The sequence below is a fragment of the Manacus candei genome, unplaced genomic scaffold (assembly GCF_025592945.1).
Source record: "Manacus candei isolate 608988 ecotype Guabito, Panama unplaced genomic scaffold, ASM2559294v1 h1tg000050l, whole genome shotgun sequence".
Taxonomy (NCBI): Eukaryota; Metazoa; Chordata; class Aves; order Passeriformes; family Pipridae; genus Manacus; species Manacus candei.
Window position 1 is genome coordinate 34,317,763 of NW_026138098.1, and position 24,355 is coordinate 34,342,117.

General features: G+C 49.0%; 1 protein-coding gene across 1 annotated transcript in view; it reads right to left on the reverse strand.

The window, feature by feature from the left end:
* The window catches only part of CDH23 (cadherin related 23), a 194,755-nt gene that overhangs the window by 123,962 nt on the left and 46,438 nt on the right, over positions 1–24,355 (reverse strand). Inside the window, exons 5-6 of the mRNA XM_051800244.1 lie at positions 21,863–21,910; positions 21,550–21,642 (exon numbers count right to left, since the gene is read on the reverse strand). Of these exons, the coding sequence (XP_051656204.1) occupies positions 21,550–21,642; positions 21,863–21,910 (141 nt within the window). The remainder of the gene's footprint in view (positions 1–21,549; positions 21,643–21,862; positions 21,911–24,355) is intronic.

Genomic DNA, 24,355 nt, shown 5'->3' on the forward strand with positions numbered 1-24,355 from the left:
GACAAAACAGGGGAAAATGGCAGATTCCTGCCCCTCTGGGTAGCAAGGCAGCCCACAGGCACTTCCAGCTTCAGCCTGGCTACAGGATCAAAGCACTGAGGTCCACTGCAGAAAAGCCTCATCCCTTCCCTTGGAAGATGCAAAAACCTCCACGTATTTAATTATTCTCCTCTTCACTCCTGGTGCCGGCAGACTGTGGCAGGAGTTGTTTTGTTACACATGCAGGAGGAGGCAGAGAAGGTTTTAATTTCACGCCATGCACCAGGCGCTGCAATTTTGGACACTGTTTGTTATCTGACTTCTGGCCCTATCTCTGGTCCCGGCGCTCCTCAGGCAGCCGCGGCCAGTTGGCTTTTTAATTTATTCTCTGCTAGGATGGGGATTCTGTTCAAGTGAGAGCCCTCACTGCCCAGCCATGCTGCTTTAATAACAAAATGCCTTCAGGTTTGGAGGTGTGATGTTGTGCCAGGTTAAATACAGTCACTGCCACTTCTGGGGGGCTGCGGCTCCCGTCTCCTGAAGGAAACCCCACGGCTGCAAATCATCCTTCCCTTCTGCTTTTGCCCACCCAGAAAGAAAAAAAAAAATCACCTAAAATGGGACTAAAACCGTTTCTCATATCTCCCCCTTCCCAGATGGGTGAACCGTAACCCCAAATCAAAGGATGACCTTCTGGAGAGTGAGAGGAATCATGGAATGGTTTGGGTTGGAAGGGACACTACAGACCATCTAGTTCTGTCCCCCTGCCATGGACAGGGACACCTTCCACTAGACCAGGTTGCTCCAAGCCCTGTCCAACCTGGCCTTGGACACTTCCAGGGATGGGGCAGCCACAGCTTCTCTGGGCAACCTGTGCCAGGGCCTCCCCACCCTCACAGGGAAGAATTTCTTCCCAATATCCTATTTAACTCCACCCTCTGGTAGTGGGAAGCCATTCCCCTTTGTCCTGTCATTCCAGGCCCTTGTCAAAAGCCCTTCTCCCACTCTTTTGTAGCCCCTTCAGGTACTGGGTGGGGCTCATTCCCAAGCAGAGGACCGAGGATGACCTGGAAAACAGCTGCCCTCAACTCTCCAGGCTGAATCCTTTGCCCAGCAGCCAGGTGAAGGATTTCCTACATTTTTGGCATGAGCAAAAAGCAAGGCATAAAAGTCAGAGGTGGGGAAGCCACAGCATCCCTCATGCGTTGGATGATAAAAAAAAAACAATACGGGGTGAGCACCTTTGAGATTATCACACCCCAGGGAAACTCTCCCTAAAGTTTCTGTTGTGTAAGCCTTCTTCCCAAACCCTGACACCCCCTCTCTTTCTTCCAGGGTGGTTTGTCAATACAGAGCTTAGATCTCCGGCAAAGGACTTGGGATGTAAGAAATCAAGAGCAAGTAATTGCTGCGTGAAAATGACAGCGCAGCGATTTACACAGACTAGACCAGACTGTGGAATACCAAGAGGCAGCCAACAGTGGAGAATCAATACCTCCCAAGAGGTGGGATTATTAGGGAGACAAAGGGGCTTGAAAGATCCATAAGTGCCTGATGACTGACTATTTCCAAAACAGTTTGCTGAATGAGAATTGTCTTCGCAAAGATGCCGGGCCCGCTCCGAGGGTGTGCCTGGGGATGCTGGCACACCTCTGCCAGGAACTGAGAAGTCTGGCAGCAAAACACAGCTGTCCCATCACCCCATGCCTTCCCCCGAGACCCCCCACTGCAAAAGGGAACTCTCCTCTTTCTGAGGTGCTCCCTGCTCTGAGGGTGAAAGTGGCAGTAACATCCCGACAGGGATTTAGGTAAAGCCACCTCTGGCATTTTGGCCTCTGCACTGACATTTCCATCAGAAATGCAGCAAAAAGAGGCAGTAGGAGGAAATGCAGGGTTACAATTCTTCTTATCCAAAGCATCCCTGCAGCCATTAACAGACCACATTTGTGAATTCCCCTTCTTCCCTAAAAAAGGCAGTCTCATGTTCCATCGGCACCTTTTAAATCACAATCTCCACACTGTACCCACACACAAGGTCCATCCCACAGAGCCTTCAACATCCCCAAAATTTGATGAGTAGATCTGTTTTACACCTCTCCATAAAGCCACAGGGAGACACCAGGATCGCCTCCAGCACTCCCAAGTGACAATGGCTACTGTTTTCAGCCCTGGGAGTCATCCTGTTCTCCAGGGACAGCCGCACATCCAAGCAGCCAACACAGGACAACATCACTTCTCCTGCTGCAGCAGCTGTACACCTGCCAAACCATCCTTAGGATCAGTCTCCTGGAAAACAGGATTTGCCCTCTGGACACGAACAGGGAGCTCATTTTTAACAAGGATGCCTCTGGGCATTCCAGCTTTCCACTGAGCGCAGGTTGCAGGCACCCAGCAGCTCTCTGCCAAGATCAGGCTGCTGAAAACACAGCCTGAAAGCTGCTCTCAGTGACTTGGGGGAAACTCATGTTCAAAGTACTGAGTATGTTTAAATACAAAAGTTCCTCCTGGATGAAAGCAGCCAGGAGGCCCAGGAGTCTCGTTTTCTCAGAGGATTTTTAAGTTCACAGCATATCTGGGTAGGCAAAATGAGTGAAAACCAGAAGAACTGTCTCCTCTCTGACCATTGTGCAGCTCCAGCCTGTTTATTTATTTATTTATTTAAAACTACTTTTTTCAAAGGTGAAAATATAAATAACCTTTTCTTTTAGGAGGAGAGAGAAGGGAAACCACAGCACAAGCAAGGGTGGGGGGGGGGAGATGAGGAAAAGCCTGAAAGAGCAATTTTTGAAATGTCATCAGGCAAGAGTTTGCCCAGGGACAGCTTGGATGTACCATTTCTTTTTCAAAGGAGGGTAAAAAGAGGAGTTATATCTCTGGGTTAGCACCACTTAGTTCATCAGGTGGACTATATAGTAGGAAAAGAGCAATGCTCTCCAAAACCTTTATCCAGCAGAGTTTCTTCTATCAGTGCTTATTTTTTATTAAATGTAAGAAGAATGAAAGATTTTTTTGTTTGTTTGTTTAATTGAAGGAGTTATTCACTAGCACTTAGCTCAGGCCAGAGAAGGAGGGTCAAAAAATAAGGATGCATTAGCCCCTCTTGGACAGGAATAGAGATGGAGCTGCACGTGCAGCCTCCAGCTCAGAGAAGCTTTGGCACACCTGGCTCAGCGTCACTAGTGCCACAGCCAGCCCTTGGAGCTCTTCTGGGAGCTGGAAGGATGGGGAAGCCCAGGGATAAGGGATAGAGGATGGGAGGAGCAGAGAAATGGAGACAGCAGGAGAAAACTCCTTCCTCGCCACTCCTGGCACCCTACGCTGGCTGAGTTGAACCTTTTGCACTACTAAATCCTGCTTCCTCCAGCATCCCACCCCTGTCTGTGTCAGAAGGCATTTATTGGGTCCACCTACCTTCACTGTGAGTTTAAAAGCACAAAAACCAACAAAAGGTGTCCTCAAATCAGAAAACCAATGAAAGAGACCTGTAAGGAAGCCCAACAGCCCCAACAAGCCACAAGATATCTGCTGTTACCAAAATCCTATCCCTCCCCCAACACCTGGACAAGAGGCAGCGAATGAACATCCAGCAGCAAGAGATGTGGGTTATTTTGGGCCAAAAAGAATGAATGCCAGAGTTGGAACAGCGTAACTGTGTCAGCCAAATAACTGCAGAGACATCACTGGTTCTGGAAATGCTGTGCCCAAGGCAGAACTTCATGGAATAGCACAAGCTCCCGGCACAGGCAGTGGGAGCAGCCCCCCAACAACAGCACACCACTCCTCTGCTGTGCCCTGCCAGCACTCCAAAATGAAAGCCACCTCACACAAAATCATGGAATTATTAGGTTAGAAGAGCCCTCTAAAATCATCAAGTCCAACCACTCTCTCAGCACTGCCAAGGCCACCACTCACCCAAGGCCACCACTCACCCATGTCCCCTCGTGCCACATCCACACATCTTTTAAATCCCTTCAGGGATGGTGACTCCAACACTGCCCTGGGCAGCTGTGCCAGGGCTGGACAACCCTTTCAGTGAAGAATTTTTTTTCTAATATACAATCTCTACACCCACTGAAGCAAAACACTGAAGCCAAAGAAAAATTCACCTGGCTGAGGATAACCCAGAAGTATTAAGGCTGCAGCCTAAGTGCACACAGAGCTATAAATAAAAAGAAGAGAGGACTTTCGATATCTTGCTGTAGTTCTTGTTCTGAGTACATTCAGTTTACTTGGTTTGACTTAAGTAGGAAATTTAAAAAAAAAAGCACCTTGTCAAAGCTGTGATGAGGAGGAAGATCTGGGGGTGAGGGGGGTGAACGATGCCTGTTAATCACCCATTGCAACCAACTCCCAAAGGGGTGAGAGCAGAAATTCCAGCTTGGCACGGGTGCAGGATTCAACCCCACGCTCTGCTGGTGCCCACCTGCTCTGCCAGCAAAATCCCATTAAAATGCAACAAGCAAAATAATGTTTCAAGAACACATCTACTTCAAAACAGCTGCACCCGGCAAACATTATGTGGCCTAAGACTCAAATGCTGCTCTTCTTCCCATCAGTCAGGCTCGGTGAAGGATTTGCTGTGTGGGTTTTGTTTTGTTTATTACTTCTAATGACTTTCTCATTATCATTTTGCTGTGAAACATAAACGATGGTTATGGGAGAAATCATATTATTTGGATGGCTTTATTAAATTAGAGAGCAAATCTGTGTGTATTTCTGGCTCAGGATAAATGTTTGAACTTTGAGAGGCCAAAATTCATTTTCACACAAAGCCATTTTCGGAAGCTCTGGAATCAGTGGTTAAATTTGCCCTCAGCTGCAAGGGAGATGTATGGGGGTATTTCTCAACTTATTCCCTCCTAGAGATTTAACCAAATCTCCAAACCAAAACCCTGCTTCTAGCTCTGCTTATGAGAAACTCGAGACTTGTGGAACATAATGGAGAAATAAAGGCAAAATAGCACTGGAAAGAAATATAATAAAATAATAAAATCCTCCTGTCTGCGTGCCCCCAGTCCCCTAGTCCTCATAGGGGAACTTCAGTCAGCTCACACATTTTCTCTGAGAAATCAGAGAGAATCACTGTCTTCACACCCTCACAACAAGAGCTGAAAAAGTGCTTATTCCTACAGGAATACAACTGATAACACCAGCACAGCTCCAGCAGAAATAGTAACATCAGCCAGCAGCCATGCAGATGGGTAATTGTGTTGGTACTGGTTACCTGCAGGAAATAGAGATGTGCCACCTAAAATACACAAGGAGACGTCTGGCACCCTCTCTGCATTAGGATTCCTGCAGAACCAGCAGCAGGACCCATCCAGTGGTGACACTGGAACATAAGCAAGTGTGAAACACATGTACAGGATGAAAAAGCTGTCACTAGACAGGCAGAAGTTGCTATTTCCTTCTCTTTTCCATCCCTCTATCCCTTCCTTTCTCCCTCCCAGTTCAAAGAATAGAACAAGAAACCAAATACTTTTTCCAGACAACAAATCAAAGCCCCCCCTCTCAGCCTTTTAAAAGCAATACCTGACACTGGAATAAACCTGTTAAAAAGAATAAATTCCCCTGAGCACACCCAAAGGGAAAAAGCAACAGAAAATCAACCCTGATAAAAGGTCTGTTAAATGAAAGCACTTTCAGCGTGCCAACCCAAAATGAACAGCCTAGAACAAGCAAGCTTGGTGAGAGAAATCCCTGCTGGAAAAACACAGCAAGGGAGAGCGGAGAGGAAATATTTGGTGCCCTCCATTCACCACTGTGGCAGGGAATATGAGATGACCTACAAGGAACAGGTTCTGAGGCAACGGGACATGCCTGTGGACCACAGGACACCCCAGAAGCAGAGGGCCTTGAGCAGCCCAAGCATCTGGTGGGAGCACAGGATGAGAAGAGACACAGAGCAGGAATATGCTGAGCTGGAAGCAAGTAAGATCTACTCTGCTGTTAGTTCAGCAATTGAGATCAAAGGAATTTGGGGGAAAATGCATGGAAAGGAACAGTTTTTGGAGCAGGAACAGCTCCACAGTCTTGGGCATGAGCAGCTGTGCTCACAGCTGCTGGAGGAGGGAAAGCAGGAATGGGTCCTACCTGTCCACTGCCCAGAGGAAAATAGATCTGGCCAACCTTCTTGCTCCCCCACAAGCTGGAGATGAGCAGAAATGCTGCCTGGGGCACCCCGAGCAGCCCTGGGTGTGCTTAACCCTCTCCACCCTGATGGTACAGGATGGGGCAGCAGCAGAAGCCACTCTCCCAACTCCACAGCCAAGGGATGCCCATCCCTTGTCCAAGGAAAAAAGGAGGGGGAGAAAGAAGATGTCCAAGGAAACTGAAATAAATGGACTTAAGGTGTGAGAAGAATGAGTTAATGAACACCTCATTCTCTCAGACTGTCTGGGATATCCAGGGAACCACCATGTGTCACCACCACCATTTCCCCTCCAAGGAATCCCACTGGATGGCTAAAATCCCCCAAAACACTCAAGAGCATGTTTCTTCTCCTTAAGTGAGGTCCTTTGGTCCTTGCAGGCAGATTTACTTCAGTGAGTGCCATGCAGCCCTTCTCCTTCCTCCTCTATTTAATTCCTTCTCCTCACCCCCTCCCAGGGTTCCTTCTGGCAGCTCTTTGGGTTTCTGACACTGACCAGTCCCAGTGAGGCTGTGACACCACCTGTGCCTGTAAATGGGAGGAAAACAAAGGTGTGAATCCTCCCCACAGCCCTGGTGCAGAAGGACCTAAACAAGAGGAGACCTTCTCCACATCAAAGCTGAAACCCACCAGCCCATATCCTGGCATCCCCCATCCTCCTGTGGTATTTAACTCCAGACAGGGCGCTCACATTCCTGAGTTTCCACAAAAACACTGGTTGTGACAACTTCTTACCTTCCCCACAAATGCTTTAAGACAACTCTTGAGCTGAGACTGGAGGGAGGCAAAAACAATCCCATCAACTCTGACAACTCTTTTTTATGCTGTACGTGTCCAGTCGTATTATATTTCTAAACCCAGAGCCAGGCAGATGTTTCAGATGCTCAGACAGAAGGCACGGATATATCTGGGAGCACAAAAACTGAGGGACGGTGTCTGAAACCAGCTTCCCAGTGCCTGTCCAGAGCCTGCACTCAATAAAAGGTTCAGTTGCAGCAGACAGCAATGAGCAATACCATGTTTCACACGCCACCTGCACCTCGGAATGGGGCTGCAACATGAAACACCTTGATGAAGAGCTGATGTGACAGTCCTTTAGCAAACTCCCATGTCCAGGAATGACGTCCTACTTCTTACAACAAAAATCCTATAAACACATTTATCCTTTGCAAAACATCTCCTGACACCAAATCGATGGAAATAACCTGCACCCTTTGCCCATAAGAAAAGCACTTGCTTCAAGCACAAGGAGGAGTCCATGTCTCAGTCCCCCTCTCTCCCAGTGTTGTTGCCCCCTTCAGTCCTGGCCACCCCATTTTCCAGAAGCAAGAGCACCCCAGAGGATCCAAACACCCTATCAAACAGATGGAGAGACAAAGGAAAAAGAAAAGAGGAACTTTTGCCGATCATTTTTTCTGAGCTCGTAGAAAGGGAGAAGGAGAAGAGCTGAACCTCCTTGTGAGGCAAAGCCTTTAAAAGTTAAATGTATCATGAAAAAGAAAAACTTCTGTCACTGCTTAAAAAGGTTTTTGACAGGTCTTCATTTGTAACCCACAAACAAATGCAGTTTCTCATGCTCCATGGACTCTAATATCACTTCAGAGCAGACCTGAACCCAACTCTCCGTTGAAAAGCTGGAGAAGCAACAACATTAAAACAGCTCTCTTCACTGCTTTTGGGCATACCAGAAATCTTTCATTCCAGGAGCTGCACCTAAGTGCCTGGGAGTACAACCTGAGCAGACAGAAACGGCTGCTCAGAATCATTTCAATAGCTTTGGGTGTACCAGTTGCAGTTAAGTCAAGCCTAACAAACAAGGCATTATTATACAAGACAGAAAGAAATAGTGCTTTGCCCTATTCAAGCTACAGTCAAATTTCAGAAATCCCTTTCATGACTCAGTTGATGAGAGAAACCAGTCATAAGCCAACAATTCAGGCCCTTGTGGCCATGGTGAGTCCCTGCTACCTGGGCGAAGGGAGACTGAAAGGGAAGGGAAGAGTCATCCACCCACATCAGGGTTAGGGATAGAGGAGAGAAATAAGAACTCACACTACCTAAAAGGCAGAGGCCTTGGCACAGCTGCCCCATCCCTGGAAGTGTTCAAAGCCAGGTTGGACGGGGCTTGGAGCAATCTGGGCTAGTGGGAGGTATCCCCGCCCATGGCAGGGGGTGGAACAGGATGATCCCTAAAGTCCCTTCCAAACCAAAGTATTCTGTGATGCTATGGACGTGTCAATTGGCCACAGCCTCTACTCTCAGTCTGAAGGCTCACAGCCAGCTACAAAAGCACTGACTGAGAAGCACTCCCTGGTTACCTGCTCCACAGCTCCCATCAGTCCTTCTCGCTCATACATTTAAAAGTTTAGCCAGCACGACCTACTTGCCCAGAGTTCCTTGTAAGAGATTTACAAACCTAGCCAAGCCTGGAACTCCGTATTTCATCTGGATGACACAAGCAGAGGCATTTTTACCTCTTAATTTGGTGTTAATTTTGGCTCCTTGCTTTCTTTCTGCATAGTTCCCAAGATTTCATGTCAGCTACTAACTCATCCCTCCTCCCAAACGCGGGACGAGTTGCTACAAAGCCCAGGTTTGTCACCAGCCAGAGGAATCCTCTAGAAAGAAAACCTGCAGGAGAGAGATAAGAAGCATCTCCTCCACTCATCAGAATTCAGGGAAAAGACCAAAACAAATATTAATGAGAGGCACTTAGCTGTGCCTGTTCAGCAATCAATAACGCACGACAAGGTGCACAATCGGGCCGAGCACCTCACGCTGTTGCTGTGCCAGGGGTCCAAAATGGAGGGGTCTTCTGCTAATCCCCTCCCTGAGGCGACATCAGCAGCTCTCCAAGCCCCCATCCCCTCCCACAAACTCCCTTGACTAGAGAGACGAGGGACCAGAGCCCCGCTGTGTTTAATAACTACATTAATCCCAACTAGCAACATTCTTCTTTTTGTTAAAAGTTTCATTAATCTAGTCTTTCTGATTATTCCAAAATATGACTGGTTTGGCCACACCAGTGAATGCTCTGGAGCACCTCCATGCGTGGGTGGCATTTGGTTGTCACAGGAAGCACAGGGCTGCATGGTGGACATCCTGAGTGAGAAAGGGGGACAGCAAGAGGATGCGACCACAGCAGGACACAGGGAGATGCCACCTGAGCCGCAGGGACTCCTTTGGAGGGTGGATCAGTGCCTGCAAGAAGGGAGGTTGCAGCTCAGGAGCATTTTAGCTTTCTACGCCCATTTCACACAAAACATTCACCTGTCACTAGTCTGGTTTCTCTGCAACACCTCTGCAGTGACCATCTCCCACCCCTGCCTGCGAGCCCAGGGAGGGGGCTGAGGGGACCCAGCCCAGGGGGTGCACTCCCACCTCCCGCTCTTCCAGCAGGATCCCCAGGTTGGCCTTCGAGGGCCCTTCAGCGGGTCCTGCAGCGCGGGCTGCGGGGAGAGAATGGATTTCAGCTCAATTACCCTTCACATTCCGATTCCATAACGCTCCAATGAGGCTCTTTAACCAAATCCCCCCTCAGAACGAAGCCTGCCTGCCGCAGCCCAGCTTCAAGCGCGAACGTGCAGAAGGGACGCGACTTTGCAGCCGGCGTGAGGCTCCGCTCTCCTCTCCCTGCCTTTCCCCAAGATCTCCTCGAGGCTGCCTTCTCCTCTCCTTGCCAGCCACCCTCCTACCATTCACAGCCCAAGCCCCAAAGAGGTGGAGATCAGGCTCCTTGGAGATGCACGTGAGGTGCAAGCAGACAGCACCCACCGCTCCCACTCGGGCCACCGAACACCTCGTACACCCCACAGAGATGGGTCAGCACAGCACAGACACTTCACACTCCTCCTCAGAGGTGTCACCATAACAAAAGAACGCGGGGAAGCATTCAATGCTTCATGCAACTAAGTGGAAAACAGGTTTGCTGTCTTCCAGAGAAGAGTCGACCTCCTCCCGACATTGTCTGAGCAGATCAAAGACGATGTGTGAGCGCACGGCAAGACACCGGTTAAGGTGATGATGAGGGACAGATGATGAAGCACGTGCTCTGGAGGTGCAACCTTGATGAAAGAGTACCTCCTGCCCTTCAGACCAGGAAAGTCTTGTGTTCAAGGCCCTCGGAAAGGAGGTCACCGAGGGAAAGCCTTGCAGCGAAGCCCCGCAACATGTGGTGGGATACCAGGCTGGTGATCCCTATCACGTGAGGAGGAATCAGGCTTCCAGTGTTCTCCCAGCCCACCTCTTGAAGCTCAGGCAGTCCACAGACCCACGCAGAACCCTGCAGGCAAGGCAGTTATGCTCATCCCCACCTGCACAACTCCTGGCCTTTCTCCCCAACACCCATTTCCCTCAGACTGCGAGGACTGGGGTGAACTGCAGGGCCGCAATCCCCACGGGGCTCATACCAGCAGAAACAGCCTCTTTGCAAAATTTCTTTCCCCAAAGGTGTGAGTTAGACAAGGGAAAACAAAACATCCACCTGTCCTGCTATTTTCCCAACCGGCCAAAAAACCCCCTGGGTGTTTCACAGGCCATCAGCTCTCCACTGCAGTGGAACAGCTCTGTGTTCAACCCTCTCAGCCCCCCTCAAAGGCAAGGCACGGGCAGCACATCATGGAGTGGGGCAGCTTTTCCTCCTGGGAGGCTGAAAAACCTGAAAACACACATCTGGCCATGCATTTCCAGCATGTTTAATAGAGTGATTTTCCAAGTGCTGGCTCAGTAGCTCCTGACCCGTGCAGGTTTGGGGTCGTCTAAATCACATATGCAGCAAAACCAGTTCTCCTTTCAGGCTGTTCATCCAGCTCCAGTTATGGGATGAAGCACAGGTAGGTCCCTCTTTTTCCACAGCTCAGAGAACTACGCTCTCAACTTACCTCTAAATAAAGATTTACTAATTAGGGAAAGATATTTACATCTTCCACTCAAGGTAATGAACTGAGGAGTGCTAAAAAAGCATCCCTTGGATAAGCATGCCAGCCTATCAGTTACAAACCCTTTTTTTCCTCCTTGAATGCCAGTTGCAAGGTAGTGTTGATGGTCACCCTGGCACAAACTGCCAGACTCCAGGTCACCTAAGCAGGAGGTGCCTCCAAACACATGTGAGCAACTGAGACTCACCACACGCAGGCTGTGCAGGAGGTGGTTGACTTAACTAATTGCTCCTCTTCTCCCTCCCCTCCTTCCCATTACCCTTTCCAGTTTGATTTAAAATTGCAGGACAAGCCTGTGGAAGTGACATATGATGAAAGCCAAGGCAGGTTTGAAAAACAAGGAGGTTGTTGGTCACCTGAGCTCGGAGATGTCAGGCTGTGACTGAACACACCTTCCTGGCATCTCAGCGAGGCCCCTCAACCACACAGAACAGGCTGGAAAAGAGGGACAAACAACCATCATCCTGCACAAGGTGACATCCACCATCTCTCTCCTCTCATCCACGCACCTCTTCACTGTTAATTCTTCAGAGACAAACTGCACTAGGGCACGGCCCCAGGTTGCACAGCCCTTTGTTGAGAGCCTTTGTACACACGTGTGTGCCCCAAACCGCCTCACGAGCCGCTCATGCTGAAGAAAGAACAGAGCCTGACATTTGGAGAGCAAGGTGGAGCAGCAGGAAGGCAGCAGGAGTTGGGAAAGGGGGAGCAGGGAGGCAGGAGAATCACAAAAGTGTATTTGTAAAACTCATTTACTGCGTGTTTGCTTGGTCCTGCGGGCCTGAGGGAAACATCCCAAAGGTGGGGATCAGCTCTGTAGATAGCCAGCAGCTCAGCATCCCACTGTCCCTAGGCCAAGCCTTCCCACCCAATACCTCAACCCACCTCCACCCACATTTGGTTTGCATCCTCACTCAGAAAAATAAATAAATTTTTCAAATCTCCCATAAAGCAAATCCCCAAAACTACAAACTTCCCTTTTTCTTTACCTTGAACCAAAATTGCCTTGAACCCTATATTCACTTTCCCTGCTCTCTTCATTATTCACACTGACAAAATAAATCAACCACATTTCAAGTTCCCACAGCAATTAATGGTTGAAATTAAATAATGGCCGCCTAATCCTGATTGAAACTTCTCCTTAAATCAAATTCCCTCCATTTGTAATGAAAATAGTTCAAAACTGATACAAATAGTTCAGTTCACACATAAATATTTAAAAAACTTATAGAGAGGCAGATTTAGTCTATTATTTTATCACAAAGTATGACCAGCAGTAGAAAGCTTATTATACATGACTGTCACTGACACATTACAAACTAATAAAACACAAAATGCAATTCTGAAGAAGAAATTGGAATGAATCTATTGCAAGAGCGATTTTTATGGTTCTTTTGAAATGCTATTTCTCCCCAGCTTTGCTGTCAAAATGGCAACATTTTCCCCAAATATTTCCATCTTAATTAAAAATGGTGGTTTTACTGAAAAAAAAAGCCTCTTGTGCCAGCTCCAGCTTCACCTCCCTATGCTGCACGAAGTGAGGATCTAACATGTGCCTACCTCCTGGATCTGCTGCTGATCTTGGTTACTGAAGGTGGGAAAGAGTCTCTATCCCAAAATTCCAGCATCCCTTCGCAAAGCACCTTCCAGCACGACCTCAATCATCCCTTAATTTAGGAGCTGCGGTTGGAAAAGGAGCCCAAACCAACAAACTGCACAATTACGTGGGTAAAAAATATTAAATATATTTTCAGTGACGGGTCTTTTGCTTCCTGGCACGGAGTTGTTGCCACTCACATAGTGCCCTCACCACCTGAACGTGTTAATAACCATTCCTATGCCAGGCATGTTCCAGCTCCAAGGGTGATGCACAGAGAGGGAGGCAAACAAAACAGGGATGTGAAGGGACAGGATGCGGCTTTTGCTGGCTGGCACGAGATAATAAGTTACATCCCGGGCTTCTGGGAGAAGATGGTTACCAGAGGAAAGGGAGATAAAACAAAACTAATTGCCAGCAGGTCACATTCGTTACCTCCTCGCTCCTCTGCCCGCTCCCAGCAGCACAGAACCCTTCCTCCTGCCGGGGACAAGGAAGAGACCTTGAAGCCATCTGCTGCCCAGATGTGTAAGTGTAATTATACTGAGAGAGCTGGGCTAGAATGTCCCCTGGAAAAGGGGGAGAGACCTTTCAGCCTGAGCCAGAGGAGCTGCAGGACCACAAGCCACTGCCTCTGTTCCAGAGGAACATGCCTGGTCTGAGCAACCCCCTGCCAACAGGGCCAAGAGGATCCTGAGGACCCATCACCACTTGGCATCAGCCATTCTAAGCTCAGACAGTCCTGACCTCAAGGATGAGACTAGGAGAGATTTGAAATCAACAGGTACATGGCCTCAGTACCCACATGAAGGAACTCAGTGAGTGAGGCTGCTTTTCCTTGTTCCTGTTTCTTCCACGAGTAATGATGACTGGTTTGTTCAAGTTACCTTTCCCCTCTTTGTCTGGGTTCCCCATGCTCAGAGAATGCTGCTGTACACTTTCACTTCCTCTGCCTCAAGACTATTTCCTATTTTCCCAGCACGACAGCTCCTCCACAGAGGCACTGAATCTCTTGCTGCCCCACACTGGCTTCCCTTCCAGCTCTAAATCTGCCATCTTCTCCCCTTCCTGCTTTCCCTTGTCCCCCTCTCCCACTCCAGCACTACACTGGCCAGAACAGCACGACTATTTCTAATTTCCAGGCTGCCCCCCTCCTTGCTGCAGTACCCTTGCAGAAGGAGCCCAAGTTTTGCCTGGTGGAAATGACTGTTATCTCCAGGACACTTTACACATTACTTCCACGCCATTTGGAGTTTTCCGCCCCAGTAGTTTCTGTTGCATCTCTCATTCCCCTCCTCGGTCACGTGTATTAAAGGACCAGGGTCTCCTATGCACCGGTGAATCCAGACAAGGGACAGTGGAGACTTTCTTTGTCCCTGGGACGTCACTCGAGACCCTCTGACGTTCTCCATGTGACACCACAGTAAAAGCATCACCGACAACGACAAAAACTTGCTCCCAGATGACCTTCAGAGAGAAGGATGCTCCAGGTCTGAGCACCAACTCTGTCTCACCATGGCTTCAAAGCAAGAAGTTATTTAAAATGAGGGTGGTGAGGCCCTGGCACAGGTTGCCCAGAGAAGCTGTGGCTACCCCATCCCTGGAATTGTTCAAGGCCAGGTTGGACAGGGCTTGGAACAACCTGGGATAGCGGAAGGTGTCTCTGCCCATGGCAGGGGGTGGAACTGGATGACCTTTAAAGTTCCCTACCAAGTCAAACCCATTCCAGGATTCTATGATGACAGGATTCTATGACATCTACAATATTGGTTGTGCAAACCCTTTAGCCCAAACATTGTTTTACTCAATGCACTGCAGTCAGTTTTGTTTAAGCCCCTTTCTGCCATCCTGGGGGAAAAGAGCAGGAAGAAGATGGCAGCTGGTGCCTGCTGTGCTTCCGAGCTCTTGCCCGAGGACACCGGTAGCATCTGACAGACAGAAGGAAAGCCCAAGACAGTGCCTGTACTTCCCAGCCCATTTTTGTTTTGCTTGCATGTGGAAAGTGGGGACTTTCATGAATATTTACAAACTCACCCCAGAGCCAAACATACTCAAACACACACGACGTCCCACCCGTCAGCGCAAACTCAACCCAATGACTTGTGCACTGTTCTCCTCCCTCAGTCCCTCTCTGCCTGCTAGTTCCTCAGCTCCCTTCTTTCTGCTCTTCCCTGCCAGTGCAAGCCAGGAGATGGGCCTTGCACAGTCTCTCAATTACTGACAACAACAGGTGTCCCACCACACCGTTGGCTAAATCTTGCCTTGCCAATTTTCTCCATGCAAAGATGTGTTTTAACGTTCAACACAGAAAGAGCTCCATCTTGGCAGATCATGAAGGCTGGGATTGAGAGAGGAGGGGAGAAGCCATGATTTCTTTGAGGGATATTATATTCTACCCAGTGATCAGACAGTTGATGAAACCCTCTCAAAAGGTTTACCTCATCCAGCTAAAAGATGGGTTTTTAAGAAGTGAGCAGTACAGCTGCACTTAAAGGTTGTTGAAGTGAAGGTACACCCTTCAAAACGCTTCCGTGAGTTTGCTGGACAAGGTTGGAAAAGTAATTAAACGCATAATAATAATAATAATATCTGGAAAGGAGAAATATCAAAACAAATTGTCTAGTACAAAGTGTCCCTGCCCACAGCATGGGGTTGGAACTAGATGATCTTTAGAGTCCCCTCAAACCCAAACCATTCCATGATTCTATGAAATACATGGTGACCAGCTCCGTGGAGCCAGAATGGAGATTTAACCAGTTATCTTGTCACCCCTCGGGGTGGATGGAGGCTCATTTTGAAACCCAGCCACAAATAAAAATGAGGATGCTTGGGAAGGTTGGGAAACGTTTCACCTGCAGGTTATCACAGCATACCTGTGCAACAGAGATCCCCTCACCAGTCAAATCCTCACCTCCTACTTCTCCAACAGGCACTGGAGGTGAGAGATCAGCAGCACTGGCCCTGCCAATGGGGTGCCAGGATGGAGGAGAGTTGGAGGTGCTTGGTCTACCCAGGAAGGAAAACCAGTTTGTTTAATGAACACAGCTTGAATAATTCACTAAATTGTTTGTTGCCTTTCTAGGAAGTTTTAAAAACAACAAAACCCAACAAAACACCCTGAATAAACAAATAACAGTATATCTGATTTGCAGAGGAGTTGTTCAAGATGCTTGCAAATTTTGCATGCTCAAAGGTGGTGGAAGGAAGGGAAGGCTGGATTTGGGGGATAAGTTATTCACTGTAAATTACTTGTTCAGTTCTAAACTCAACACAGAAACATAAAGGTAAGGAGAGGAGGAAAACAATGAGTGGAGAGAAAGGGGGGGGAAAAAACAGATGGGGGGGAGAAAAAAAGAAACAAGGAAGGAAAGCAGCCAACAATGAAATGATTGTAGCCCATTTTTTGCAGTGTGGTAGGAACATCTTCCTTATCAGCTCTGTTATCATCACCTTCACTGAAAAGGCTCTTTATTTAAAGGAGGGGAGGGGGGGGGGTGAAAAAAAAAGCCCCAAAAGGTGGCTGGGAGCATGGAAGGGAATGGCTAATGCAGCTGGAGTGGGAGCTCACGCTCGCTGCAGCTGCTTCGTATGCGCGGCATCAGGCCGAGCACGGCAATAGAATTATACGAGCCCCTGAAGAGCCCGGGCAGGATGGCAGGGAAACTGATGTAATTACTGGCATTATTGCCATTAAAGCAAAATAATAATTTTAATTACAGCAAGGGCTTTTGGGCCTTGCCCTGCTCCTCCCTGCCCCTGCTCACTGTGCAGCACGGTCTGGATCCAGGCTGTGTAATGGGACAGGGCAGTGATAGTCCCCTCCTTTCTCTCCCCCTTCCCCGCCAAATACTTTTCTGAGCAATTAAGAAAAAAACACTGTAAAAGCCACGATTTCAACTCCATCACCATATTAAGGGTGGAAACGGTGACCAGCAGCTTGTGAAGGCTCAATCCCAGAGGTTGCTCCCTGAGCAGAAGGGACTGCTGCTGCTGGCAGCTCCCAATTACAATAAATTGGTAAATCAGGGCCGAGCTCAGGAGATGCGACACCTGCAAGCTGACTGTAGTTGACTCAACGATGCTGTGTGCTGCCCAGAAACTTCCCTGTCCATTTTTAAACTCCTTTCCCACAGCCCTGCCTCTTACTTGGTGGATGCTTGCTTGAATTCAGGATGAGATGAGCACACTGGCAAGGAGGATGTTATAAGCCTTTTGAAAACAGACCTCTGTTATAATTACTATGTCCTCATCAAGTTAGATACTTTTTTTGTGGTGCAACTGTCATTCCATGAATGGTTGGGGTGCTGAGTGGCATTCTCTGGCCCATAGGCTTGCTGAGGCCAGCTTTTTGCTGGAAGAGCATAGAATTATGGAATGGTTTGGGATGGAAGGGATCTTAAAAACCTTCTAGTTCCAACCCCCTGCCACAGACAGGGACATCTTCCACTAGACCAGGTTGCTCCAAGCCCCAACCAACCTGTCCTTGAACAGTCCCAGGGATGGGGGGTTGTAATCCCAAAATGTAATAAACGTTACTTCATAAATCACTCTGTGTTAAATATAACAGGAGGAATGAGGTGGGGAGAGCACCAAAGGAGAGAAAACCCCAACAGAAATCTCCTGAGGTAACATTCAGCAAAGTAACCAACAGTGAAGTGACCTTTATGCCAGCATGTGAGAACTACTGATGCTCCAGGACCAAGAAAAGGCCAGGGATGGTTTCAACTTGATCAGTAAGCTCAGGATGTTGGGGGGTTATGAGGGAAAACCAAGATGGTACTAGACTTCAAGTTTGTTCACTGTGTAGTACAATTTAAGTTTGAAAAGCCCTCCATAGGATCAAGCTTAACCATTCTCCCAGCACTGCCAAAGCCACCACTAACCCGTGTCCTCAAGTGCCACATCCACACAGCTTTTAAATCCCTCCAGGGATGCTGACCCTACCACTGCCCTGGGCAGCCTGTTAAAGGCAAAGGGGAAGTTGTCTGGAAACCCCAGAAGGTCTCCTGCTTGGAACTGGGACAGGAAAGCCCAGCAAGCACCCAGGGGGAACAGTCCACCCTGATCTCACCATCACACCAGGGTACCACAAAACCAATACAGGGCCTTGGCTCCACTTTGCTTGCTCGCTTCACCTAAAAGCACTGAACCATGACAATCCAACAACTCTGAGTTCCCTACAGATCCAGTCAAATGGAAAAAGAGATTAGATAAAGCAGATTGGATTTGTCAGAAACTGAGGCATGGCCACAACAGGCTTGGCAATAGATCTCTCCTTGTTTAAAAGCCAAACCCTGAGACTCCCAGAAATGTGGTACCCTGGGGTCCGGTGAGGAGGGTAAAAAAAGAGAGGGAGCAGGAGGTGAAGTACAAGGGATGCATTCAGGAGGAGAGCAAACCCTGAAGGTCAAAGTAGCAAGCACATGAGTGGCTAACTAATGTCCTGCAGCAGCACCACGGGGCACAGACACAGGCACACACGTCCTCGCAAACTGGAAAGCCATAAAAGTCTATTACGGCAAATCAAACAGCAGCCAGCATGACAGCCATTAGCCTGAAATGAATACACGAGAACTTAATGAGCTCTGTCGAGGCCAGCTTGGTGAATTAAGTTGCCAATTCTAGCAGGATTCCCCTTTTCTTCACAGACTTGAGAGCGCCCGTGCCGCCTCGGTGCCTTTTGACAAGCAAATCACGGGGCGCCCTTGCCCAGACGGGCCGGACGATTACGCTGCAGCAATATCCCTCTCCCGACACGGGGCCTTCCCTCAGCTATTCCAGGCAGGTGCCAGGGATGCCATTAAGACACAACGAGCTCAGAGCACCAGTGGCATCAGCCTGACGCCGGAGCGATCCCTGGTCTGGGGATTCAGAGCCGCTGTGGTGCGGAGGAGTTCGCAGTTAAACTGGGCATCCTCCCCCCCCTCCCCACGCCGGAGAGGGATCACAGTCCGCAGCCCATGCCCAAATAAATTCCCATTCTCACACCAAGCGGACCGCGTAAAACACCAGGATGGGTATTTAGAGGCAGTATTGTTTTTAAAGGTCAGTTTACTTCATGTTCCATTTATTTATGCACACTCTTCTTTTGACTTTCCGAGCGCCACACAACAGCAGCGAGGCTTAAATAGCCTTTCGGTTGCTGCTCCATTAGCTACGACAACTGCGAATCGATACATCCATTTATCTCAAAATTAAAAAGAGAAAAACCCTCATTAGCTGCCAAATCTGCACAGAGCCAGTCTATTCAAAGCCACACTTGCCTCTTCTCTCTCTCTCCAGGCTCCAGCCCCTCTTCATTCATCATCCACAGGCCCTTCAATTTGGGTTGGGTGCTCTTTGAGGCAGATTTTGGTACCTGCACCCTCACTGCTCGCCCTGAAGCATGGGGTGACCTGGGGATACTGTCACCCTCTACCAGGGCTGGTTCCCCTGAGTGTCCTCTGGCACATTCCACTGCCAGCTTTGACAAGCAACACAGAAAACCTGCGGCTCAGCACAGGTCTCAAAGCCAAGCAGACACCTCCTTGAGAGCCATGCCACCACACACAGCAGAAGTTTATTGCTGACATCTCCTGTGGGCTGTAGCCCTTGGAGGGTCATCTTAAGGTGGTGGGACCCCATCTCCTGCTCTCACAGTGCCTGGCAAGGCAAGGCAAGGCTCTCTCCCTGGCAGAAGAACAGAAGTGCCTCCAGGATGCTGGCGGAGCAACGCATTTGTGGCTCGTTACCTCTGATCGGTGCCCTTGGTTAAAGATCACGGACAGAAACTGGAAACTGGCACACACCACCTTATAATTAGATTAGGCCAAGCTCCAGAAGAGCAGACCTCCCAAGGCCAAGTGCACAGCAGCCAAATGGGGGGGAATAACTGGGATTGCTGTACCCCAAACAGCTGAGTGGTCCTGGAAATCCCTCCCAGCAGAACCACATCCCACGTGTGATGGGCCAGAGAGGGGTTCTAAGGTTCAGCCTCCTGTTCTTTTATTTACTTTTATTTTGAGGAAGTTCCCTTTCCTCAGCCAGCCTTTATTTTCTACATACCAGGACATGTAGTGATAGAACATGGGGGAATGGCTTTCAACTGAGAGTAGGTTTAAATGAGATATTGGGAAGAAATTATTCCCTGTGAGGTGGGGAGGCCCTGGCACAGGTTGCCCAGAGAAGCTGTGGCTGCCCCTGGATCCCTGGAAGTGCTTAAGGCCTGGAAGTGTTGGATGGGGCTTGGAGCAACCTGGGATAGTGGGAGGTGTCCCTGCCCATGGCAGGGAGTGGAACAAGATGAGCTTTAAGGTCCCTTCCAACCCAAACCATTCTGGGATTTCTATGATTCCAAACTAGCACGAGGGTTTAACACAGCCCCAGTTGCCCAGGGGAGACACAGAAACCCATTTCCATCTCTTTTCACCAGAAGGGAGTCCTCTGTGGCAGAGGAACAGCAAAACTGGAGATAAATCTGAGGGCAGGAGAGAGGAGAGTGTTCTCCCGCAGTCCTAGTGACATTCCTGTTGCTTTGCAGACCTCTGCAGGCAGAGCAGCACCGGGAGGACAAGCAGCAAGGCAGGACAGCCCCCTACCAGCCCCCAGAGGCCCAAACAAAGGTGAGAGCGAGGGGCAGCTCGTGTGGGTTTGGCCAAGTCGTTTCTGCACCGCTCGTGCCTTAAAGAGCAGCAGAACTGACTCTGACCCACTGTCATTCTCACGGGGAGGTTTCAGATGACTTGGCACAAAGATGAGACTGAAACTCTTGGCTCATACATCACGAGAACTCTAATGAAGAAACCTCATCCTTTCAGCAGAGGGACAGGGGGGGATCAAAGCCCAGCACGGTGGGGCAGCAGCAGCTGGCATATTAAGTACACCACGGTAACACAATCCTCTGTACCTCTCAATTACCAAAGCCGCTTGATTTCACACACATAATGCACATGTGACCTCACCCACACCTCGAGGCACGATCTGGGAAAAACTGGCTCTGCCCTGGCACTGGGGTACAAGAGGAAGACGTTTCCTCCACTGGGGGATGTCAAATGCCCTACTAATCCCCTATTTCAAATAGAATATCCTGATCTTCTCCTCCTAGCACCAGCAGCCACATCTTTGAAGTCTAAATTCACATCAGACCTGTAAGTTCCTGGCCTTTTTCTGCCAAGCCAAGCTGCAGGTGCAGCAGCATTCCCTGATGGATGAGTGGATGTCACCTCCCCTGCAACGGCCAGCACAGAGAGCAGCAGAAGGTTGTGGAAACTCTGTCCTTGGGGATATGCAACACTTGGCTGGATAAAGCCCTAAGCAACCTGATCTAACATAAAAATTCTCGCTGGTTTAGTGGGAGTCTGGGCCAGATGATCTCCTGTGGCCCCTTCCTACCTATTTTATTCCAGGGACATCGTGGGACAAGTCCTGCTAAGGAACTGTTAAAGGAAATCACCAGCCAGGGCAGAAGCCTTTGGGCAGTACTCTGGTAGAATTCAGGAATTTGGAGAAATAGTTATTCCTGCCACAGGTCACCTCTGTGACAAGAGCTGCATATCCCCCCTGCTCAAAGAAAGAGGAAAAGACACATATTCTCATTTACACCTACTTTCAAACTTCCCATTTGTCGTAAGAAATATTGTCACCAAGGCTGCACAAAGCTCCAAATCTCCTCTTCCACCTGCCTTCCCCCAACACCATCACTTGGCTTCTGCCCATTTTCACACAGCAGTAACTTCCAGAGGTTTAATCCTCCTCCAACCCCACAAGGGTCCGGGGCAGGAGGACAGTCCTGTACATCAGCAGCCCTCACATACAGTCAGCTCTGTGCTGGCAACCACGCAGCAAGAGTGGCCACTGAGAGAAGAGCCAGGCACCAGGCTGCAGGGAGAGGCTGTGCTGATCCCTACCTCTGGAATGCGGACGCTGTAGGGCTGGTTGTGGAACTGTGGGGCGTTGTCATTCACATCTCCCACCTGGATGTTGACTGTCCCTTTGATCACCTGCAGTCACAAGGATAAGAGCAGGGTTATGTGCCAGCTTTATGTGTGCCTTTAAAGCCTGCACTTTGTGGCTGTGTTTTCTGACTTGGCTTTGGACCAAGGGGTGACCCCACTCCCCAGGCCCTTGGGGTGATGCAGAAGGTCCCTTGGTGACCCACACTCACCCTCCCTGCTCCCCTCCGTCCGTGCCACAGACCATGAAATGAGAAGTCACACTCACCCCTTGGCTGTCACTGACAGAAAACTCAACCGTGAATTCTGACTTAGTCTGAAAGGGAAAGAGAAGAAAAAACACATAATTAAAGATACTGTAGCGTTTATCTGCAGATGGCAGGCTTGGGACTTTTAGCCAATATTATTACACACAAAATGCTTTCAGGACCTTCCAGAAGAGAAGAGGCGCTTGAGTGCCATTACCTGAGTTGGAAAGGAAATGCTGAGAAATCTGGATGCCAGTGGGGCTCCCATGTATTCCACAGGCACAGAGAGATGCTCTGTCCTGGCTCAGAGGGATGAAGGGACCAAGGAACTGACTTCCTGACTAGCAGGTGAGCATTTAAGCAGACAACTAGGCTCAAGTAGGTGAGAGGAGCCCACTCTCTAACCTTCTGCAGGTGCCAGCAAACCCCAGCTCTCTCTGCACACCCTCCCAGCACCTAATGCCATGGGCTGACTGCTTGGGGCAGTGAGAAAAAATGAGTGGAAGGGAGAGAAAAGCAGTTTTCCACCCAAGATGTACTGTGACCCGGCTCCATCTTCACCTGCAAGACACAGAGATGATGCAAAAAGAGGAAGAAGTCCGAAGTAAAAGCTCTGTAGTCAGTTTTTGTTTGAGATGACAGTGCAACACAGTGTCAGTGAGGACTTCTAAATCTTGCTGCTGCTTTCCCAACTTATCTATCACATTGTTGGGAATACTGGGATAAGTGTACGGTCTGTAGTAAGAACTGGCTGAAATCCCATGAAAATGCCTGTACAGTCCTCTCTGCCCCTTAGTGCTTTAACTACATTAACAGCTTGGTCTGAAATGGGGACATATTAGTCACTGAGGTGAGGGACAAGTGGGGAAGGGGACTATTTTTCTATCAGGGCAGGGGGATATTGCCAGTGGAGGCAGACTTTCTCTTCCTGGCCTTTCTTAACCACCAGGAATCATTTCACTCATGTTTTACCAAGGAATCCTGCAGGGATGGCCAGAGGACTCAGGCCACCACACCCACCTGGTACCTGGTACCAGCTGGTGTTTTGTTCCCCTCCAATCCCGACAATCCCTCCCTCATCCTGCATCCCTTCCCACCTCTGGTGTCCCTGCCCTGTCTGAGCTGCTGGAGCACAGCAACTTGATGTTTCCAAAGCATCACTCAGGAAAGGCTGGAAAGGAAGCTTGAAATGGCTCTCCCTGCTGCAGCCTTGGTTGATTTATCCCTAATGAGATCACTCAGGGACAGGCAGCAGCCACCAGTGCCCAGAGCAGGAGCTCTGCTTGTGCCAGGGCAGCAGTTCCTCTAAGAGAAGGGTTTAGGGAACAGCTCCCCAGAGCATGCCCTCCTCCTGCCCCCACATCTGCCCCCCTCCATCCAAACAGCCAGGAATCCAAGCCTTTCCCAGCTCCTGCCTTGGGACAGTACTTGTAGGCAGAAGGAAGACCTGAAATCCCGATGGAGAGGAGGAGATCCTCTGCTCCCTGTGACATCCCACCCTGTTGCATCAGAGCCTTTCAGTCCTCTTTTCCCCCTATTCATCCATGAGGGACAACACAATAGGGAAGAAAGTTAAAACAGGAGATAGGAAACAACCCGTTGAGCATTTGAATTTTAAAAATTTAATAAAATAATCCGAGAAATCTGCCACTTATTAATTTCTGTCTCAAATTATTTTAATAGATACTTCTTTAGCCTCAAGGTCTGTCTTTAAAAAAAAAAATGTTTTCCTTCTAATCTTCCTAGAAGTAAAAAAAAAAAAACAAACCCAAAAACTTTTAAAAATCATTTTTCCTCTATACATTCACTCCTTCCTCTTGTTCTCTATTTCCCCTTTTCCTGCATTATTTACCTTGCTATGACTCCTTCTCCCTTTTCAAGCTTCTCTTTTTCTCTCCCACTGTGCAAGGATTGATTCCTTGCTTTTCCTTCCCCAGCACTTTTCTTGCATGGCTTTCTCTCCCCCGACTTTCCGATCACATGCATCCAGGCTGCTGGTTCTCTGCTCCCAGCCTGCTGCCCACCTCCATCCACCCCTTCCCTCCCACACCGTCCTGCTTCCTCCACCACAAATAGCCATTTACACCTTTCCCATCTCCTTTAGACCTTTCCCATACCCATACCAAGCCATGCACTGGTCTGTCTTCACCATCTTCCATGTATTCTTCTGACTTTGAGCCTCTGGGATGAGCTGATGGGTACAGGCTCCTCTCCCAGCTGAGCCTATCCACGAATTTGAGCTGTGCTCAGCTCCTTCCCTTCCCAACCTCCATGAAAAGCCCCCTAAAATCTCTTGATCGCCCTCCCTGGCTTAAGGCTGGCATCATGAGTGGGGGGAAGCAGGAGGCATTTGAATGAGGGAAGATTTATGACTCATGCCAGCAGCTGTTGGCACGGGGAGGCGGAGGGGAGAGGGGTGAAGAAAAACACTTCATCTTCCCAAAGCCTCGCTCTTAATGCTGTGAAATTGGCTTTGCCCTCCCCCCCACCTCAGCCTGAGCAGCATCCACCAC